This window comes from Gossypium hirsutum, chromosome A09 (assembly GCF_007990345.1).
Source record: "Gossypium hirsutum isolate 1008001.06 chromosome A09, Gossypium_hirsutum_v2.1, whole genome shotgun sequence".
Taxonomy (NCBI): Eukaryota; Viridiplantae; Streptophyta; class Magnoliopsida; order Malvales; family Malvaceae; genus Gossypium; species Gossypium hirsutum.
This window is the reverse complement of record NC_053432.1, coordinates 48955693-48962730: the sequence shown is the minus strand read 5'-3', so window position 1 is coordinate 48962730 and position 7038 is coordinate 48955693. Positions and strand designations below refer to the sequence as shown.

The following is a 7038-nucleotide window of genomic DNA, read 5'->3' as shown; positions in this document are numbered from 1 at the left end:
CCGTACGCAGGTATAGGTATTTCTCGAAACCCTGAGAGGTGAGCTTGGCATCCAGATTGTAGTTTGACTCTAATAAGTTTTTATAGCCCTTTCCATTTTGTCAATGACATGTACCTAAGGTTACCTTTTTTCAAATTTTAAATGGTCAAAAATGGTTGTATAGTTGTGGATATGTGGAACTGGTTTTGGTCATGCTTAGAAATGGTTTTAATAGTTTGACAATTGTGTTTTGAACATGTTTTGATTATGTTGAATTGTTGATTGAGGCCTTAGGGCCAAATATGATTGAATTGAGTTAGGTTGAAGCATATGAAACTTGGTAGTTAGTGGATTATCATGAAAGTCACGACTTTACATCCTGAATGTCGCGACACCAGGTTATCTCGTTGTAATGTCCCCTTTTTGAGGTCACGATGTCCGTTCTATTTTATTTTAAAATACTTACAAATTGATCCTCAGGTTGGGAAGCTAGGCTACTGTCTTCAAAGTCACCACACCAAGCCTTGGAAGTCGTGACATCCACCTGAGATGTTTTGAAAATTTTTCATTTTAGTCCTCATTCGACCTCAAGATGGTATGAGCTTTCGTAAGCTCATATATGGCCCAAGAATGATTATATATCATGTTTTATGTATATAAAACATGTAGCATATTGATTAATGGTGAAAATTGTATATAGTCGATCGTAGTTGCTCCAGCAATGAATGTGACATTTCGTAGATCAGACCCAACAATCAAGTCATGTATGTGGTGTTACTCCCATCACAAACATCCTTCTCATGCATCCCATAATGATGGTTTGATAGCAAGATCACTACGTTACCACTACCAAACATGGGACCTCCCCTATAAATATTCCACAACACATCAAAGAAAGGGTCGATCCTTAAGTGTTCTAGCCACCTTATTGTCCTCAGTGTACTGCTTTATACTCCCAACCTCCTTGCTCACTTTACTCCTATGGCTCTCCATCCTACCAGGGTGAACCGACCTTCACCATCACTACCACATCCTCCTCCATGTCTCCTTCCTTGTTGATACCTCACATAAAAAGAATAAAGCTTTCATGAAAAACATAGATATATGATTTTGAAGCAATTGATGTTTAAGGGAGAGACGAAGAAGTGAGGAAGATGATAGATGAGAAAGTTGTATATATTATTAAATAATATTATTTATTTTATTTTATTAAAATTTATTTTTTAATTTAATTATAGTAATGTATGTCAAAATATTGGATTAGAAGTAGTAACAGAATCATAATTTAGGTACTACTTTTGACAAAATAAAAAAGGTTTAGATACCTAAGTGAGAAAAAACTGTAATTTAAGGCCCAATTTTCTATTTAAGCCTTTTTTATAGTCCACTAATTATAGTAGTTGTTCAAACATCTCTTACATGTAAAATTAAATAATTTCAACTAAATTCAATTCCAAGTGGCTTTCCAATTAGGAAATTTACTATAGAGGTTCCTATACTAAGAGTTAGATTGCATTTTACTTTTTCTACTCAAAATGGGCAAATTGGTCACCATACATTAGATCAAATAGAAAATTGATCATTTTGTTAAAAATTTCATCTATTTTGTACTGTTAAAAATTGGCCCATTTATGTTAAGTGAGGTATACACGTCGCATGTCATTGTTTGATTATTCTGTTAACCACGTCAATTTTTAACAATACAAATGGATGAAATTTTTAACAAAAAAATTAATTTTCTCTTTAATCTAATATACAATGATTAGTTTATATATTTTGAGTAAAAATGAAAAAATGTAATTTGACTCCTAGTTTAGAAGCTTGCATGATACTTTAATCTAATTTAAAATGGAATTAACTTTTCACACAAAAAAAATGGATTTAACAAAATTGATGGATCACTCCTCCTTAAAGATTCCAAGACCAAACCAATAAACAAAACTGGGCCACAGCCCAAGAACATGAACAAGCTCCCTTTTCGTACAGTTTCAGGACAAGTCTCTCGGCCCTCATCGGTAATCATCATTATCATCAGCCAACTCAAAAGAAAACAAAAAATGAAAAATAAAAACAGCAGCTGAATTTGGAGGAAAATGGGTGACGCTTTGTTTGAGCTTGAGCAGAATCTAAGATCCCGAAAGGTACTTTTCATTTCCTTTTAATTTGATTTCCCCTCATTCTTTTTCCCTTCATATTTGGGTCCCTAAATCGTCGATTATAACCTATACAAGTTGTTTCAGAACTGTTAATTTGTGTATAAGTTGTCTTGTGATACTAACAATTGCTTGTCGCAAAGATATCGACGTTTGCTTAAAGTAAGTCCTTAAAATTGCTTAAAAGTGTGGGTTCTTTTTCTTAGGAACAATTAACCCGACAAGAAGAAAACATTTTTCAAAGGTGTAAGTCCTCGGCGCTTAATCATTTCACGGCTGGTGTAATTGCTGGTGGTGGTCTTGTTTGGGCAGGTATCTGTGTTTTGCGCATTGTTTTTGGTTCTTTGAAATCACATCATATAGGTTTTAATATACCAAGCATAAGCCCAAGCATGATTATGTTTAATTATGTTTCTTGGACTTGAGTGGGAGTATTGAGTATAGGTTTGTGACTGACATGAATATAATCAATTGTTTCTGTCTTTCCGGTTTTGGAGATCCTTGTAGGGTCATCATACCAACGAACCCATGTTTGAAAATGTGCTTGATACCTGTATCAGCATTTTTTTATACAATGCTTGGAAGCACCCATATCCCCTCCCAACCCTTAAATAGGAGGATCACCGTGCTTCATCATGCTCAAATTCATATCCTCTTGTGTTGATAATAATGCCGTTGCCAACCAAGCTAAAACTTAGTCGGCAGATACATGTATCAGATATGAGTACTTAAAAGTATATAAAGAGGAGCAACACAGATTAAAAGACCATGACTTTTGCAATGAATGATGTTTTGTTTAGTATTATTGTTATTGATCTTTGATTTATTGAACTTCAATTTTAGATAAAGCTCGAAATGTTGTTGCATGTATGAACTAGGTTCATAACACTGGGGTCTTTGAATCCTGAAGTTTCTCTTACTGTGGTTCAAGCTTTGAGACTATGAATAACTGAACATTATTAAAAAAGATATGGCAGGTACAATAGGCATTCGTAAAATTCCTTCTTCTTTTAAAAAAAAAAAATTCAAACCAAATTTTCTTTGTAAGCACTATTAGGGGCAATATGCATTTGTCATCGTCCTTTATGGTTAGCTACAACTTTAAATAGATAGCTTGTTTGGCTAAGGATTTTAATTATAATAATTCTATTTTGACAATACAATTACTTTCTCAAGAATGATTTCATGTCCAAGCGTTAAAGAGAAGTTTGGTCAGTAAGTAATTGTCTACAAGTTGGTCTTTTCCAGAATGTTGTCTAGTGATCCTTTGTATTCTTTAATAGATCTTCAATTGGATAGTAAGTTACTTATGAAGGTAACTTCTTTGTTGACTCCATACACTCGCAGTATCTTTTCCCTTTCTTATTCTACTTTGAATATTCTATTTTCACGATTTTCTGATAATTTTTTTTATTCTTTCTGGCAGCAACATGGAAGCTGAATAGGTTACTTCGGGTAAACCTCTCTGGTGGTAATTCTCTCTCTGGCTGATCATGCTCACCACTGACATGTATGAACATGCCAATGCACTCATTACAACTATTATTTTAATGACAATAGATCCTTTACTTTGTGCAGGAGCTGCCATAATACTTGGATTTTGGAAATTTGGGAATTCCCTAGATTCGAGTGTTGACCATATTCTTGCGTTAGACGGAACTCGGATGCAAAGTGAATTAGCAAATATGTACGTAATTATGTATTATTCGCTTTTTCGTTTTGAAATTTTCTAGTTAAAGTAATATGAAAAATAATCATGTTTTAATGGATTCATAGACATATCAGAAATATGGTGACTAGGAATACATGCTCTCTTGGATGCTCTACTAAGTTAACAGGCTTAACTTTCCTCAGATTTATTGTTCATATGTTGCATTTACAGTTGAATATGTCTGTAATTTGCATTCTGAAATGCTGGAGACTTATAAGGTTTGGATTAAAGTATAAATTCTACAAGCATTAAATCAACAAGTAAACTAAATGTCATTTTCTTTGACTGATCATTTTAATGCTTCATAGATTTGGGTGTATATTTCTTTAAGTGAACGAAGAGTTGATTTGAGTAGTTCATTTTCATTGGGTGAAGATGATTTTCTCTTTTGTACTTCTTTTTCGTTTTCAATATGTAGTATGGTTGCTGATGTTCTGGGAGTATCTGCTTATGGTTAATTCACATTTAGTCATTTTAAAAATTTTCTTTTCTTTAGGGGATGAAGGTTTTAAACAAAAATTTTGATACTATCATGTTACTTGGACTAGGGTGTTAGTTTTGGGTACAGGTATGTATTTGGCACGGTTATATTCATTTTTTTTAAAAATGTTTTTCATGTATTTGGAGGGGTCTTGGATGGTCTAATCGCCACATCTATGTCTGGATATGCTTCAGACACGGGTGTTAGATATGGGTACTTCAAGACAATTGAAGAGTTGGAACAATATAGGCTACGAAATTGCATCAGATGGTGACTCAAGTCTTTGCTCTTCATGTTGTTTCATACTTTCTTCAAGTTGCACACACAGTGTCGGATTAAATAAATGCTGATTCAAGTTATGCATCTTTTACTGTACTTTAAAACAGTCAATGATTCCTTCTCTATGTTCTTGCCACTCACTTATATGTCCTATTGGTGCATGTTAATATATTTGTTTACAGTTACTTTTACTAAAGTTTTTTATTCATAAGCTGAATGTCGAATACAGAATAGTGAAGAAATATCGGCATGATCCTTGGAAGATGAGACTTATCTCTAAACATTTCTATTTAGAGGAAGTATTTGATGATTCAACTTCAGGGCCAAATTTAAGGTGGCGTTATCGAAATTTCTTTGGTGATAATGTAGATCAGGATGAAGGCACTCATGGCGATTCTCAGGATGTCTCCCATAAGGCCAGCCCCAGTGATATCCACAATAACTTTGACAGAAAAAAGACAGATTTGAAGTCTGAGCAAGTTCCTGTTAGTGCTCTAAACTTCCTTGGCATTGTGGCATCATTATAACCTTATAATGAAGTTGTACAAGAAGGTGCATTTAGATACATAGAACAGAGACTTTTAAATAGGGTTGTGATCGAACCGAGCAAAGCTCTAGCTGTTAGAACAGCAGGAGCTTGATTTGAGATAAAAGGTTGAACTGTTAGAGCTCGGTTGATTAGGCTTGTTTACCAAGTAAATAACATGAGCTTGATTCTCATGCTTGACTTCAAATTTGATTATTTATGTTTGTGCTCGAGTTTAAATTAAAATTTTCAGTTTAATTAAAACTAAAATAATATATATTAAAAATAAAAATTCAATTAGGCCCATAAGCTACACAAGTCAAGCGTTTAGATGCTTGAATTCAGCTCTCTTGATAGCTGGACTTGACAATGATCTAGCCGAATTCGAGTTTTCTTCAAGTCATACCTGAGTAGCTGGCTAGCTCAAATGTGTCATTTAGGCCCTTAACCTAATTTTATTGTTACTGAGCATGTATAATGAACTCGGTTCTTTTCATTTGTTTTGCTTGCTTGTTATGACATTCAAAACCCAATGTTTGGTGATTATGCTGTATGTATATGCTGTTAATGTAATGTAGCAATTTTTCAGATTAACATTTATTATTTTGACTCAACAAATTTCTTTAACTGCCCTGTTATTCCAGGTGAAGTCTGGTTTTGATCTAATGGCAGACCCACTAGATTGTGTTTTTGGTTATACGGCTACATCGGAGGAAATTCATCACTCTACTCCTTCAAGTATGTCAAGCAGAGCACAGAGTCGTGCGCACAGGAGAGCTAATCGAAGGCGTCGATTGCATCATCAGGAAGCTTCATCGAGCTCGCATGATAATAAGTATTCTAAGTTTTATGTAATGTGACATTTAAGTTAATTTTTAGTACACACACAACAAAAAGAAAAAAGGAGTTAAGAAGTTAACCTAAAGGGTGGATTTGGTGCTAAACATTTGAGGCACCGAGTGAATTAGGATCAAATCTTTCAAATTGGTCGGTTGAAGATTAAATAGTTTCTGAGACTACTCAAATAAGGACTTTGATGGGCAATTGCACCAAACGTGCCGACCTTATTTGTGGGTTACAAAAAATATGTAGGTTAACTCTTACACTTTTCTGAAATAAGTCCGCTAATTCTGTTTTTGTTTCTCAGTAATTCTTTTTAGTAGCACCGAAATAATCCCTTATTTCAAATAAAATGTTGGTTTTTATTTAATAAACTATAATTAATAGGTTTTTTTATATGAAATAATTATAATTTTACTTCAAATCTTAAAGTATAGAGAATTAATTTAATAAAGAATATAATTTATAACTATGAATGTTGTTATAAGTGAAAAGTTGTTTTAAAGAGTCAAAATAAAATATAAAGAATCGTAACTACTAAAAACTTGGTTATAGAGAAATGTTGTTATAACATGTACACGTTATAAAGAGAAATTTGAATGCAATTTTCCTATTTTTGTCATTTGAGTTGAAAATTACTTAACCTAAACTTCATCAAATACAAATTTGAATTGCAATTTTCCTATTTTTGTCATTGAGTTGAAAATTACTTAAAAATCATGTTTGTATAAATTCTTAATTTATACTAGAAATTTTGTGGAAACTACGTACTTAAAATACAAGTGCCAGTTTAAAAATAACATATAATAAATAATGAAACGTATGATTTAAAACCATTAATAATAACATATGAAATATATACAATATTGAAATGAAAATGTGAGTAAAATGAAATTTAATCACGTAAATACATCATGTTAAGAATATTAAATGTACTACAATCGTTTATTAGTGTTGTTATGAATCTTGAGTTAGTGTTGAGTTGACTTATGGCACCAACTCAATCAACAACATTATCAATATATCCAGTTTACGGAGCTATGCATAATACAATTAAAATGTAAATATT

General features: G+C 32.8%; 1 protein-coding gene across 1 annotated transcript; it reads left to right on the top strand.

The window, feature by feature from the left end:
- Window positions 1-1921: 1921 nt before the first annotated feature.
- On the top strand, window positions 1922-6275 carry LOC107916574 (uncharacterized). Its single transcript, XM_016845851.2, has 6 exons — window positions 1922-2120; window positions 2339-2444; window positions 3559-3603; window positions 3711-3819; window positions 4833-5088; window positions 5774-6275. Exons 1-6 carry the CDS (start codon window positions 2073-2075, stop codon window positions 5987-5989), a joined length of 780 nt encoding a protein of 259 aa, XP_016701340.1. The 5' UTR covers window positions 1922-2072; the 3' UTR covers window positions 5990-6275.
- Window positions 6276-7038: the final 763 nt, after the last annotated feature.

Coding starts and splice junctions, on each gene's coding strand:
- LOC107916574 (XM_016845851.2), top strand. CDS start 2,073: ATGGGTGACGCTTTGTTTGAGCTTGAGCAGAATCTAAGATCCCGAAAG. Junction 2,445..3,558: donor TGGTGGTCTTGTTTGGGCAG/GTATCTGTGTTT, acceptor TCTTTCTGGCAG/CAACATGGAAGCTGAATAGG. Junction 3,604..3,710: donor TCGGGTAAACCTCTCTGGTG/GTAATTCTCTCT, acceptor TACTTTGTGCAG/GAGCTGCCATAATACTTGGA.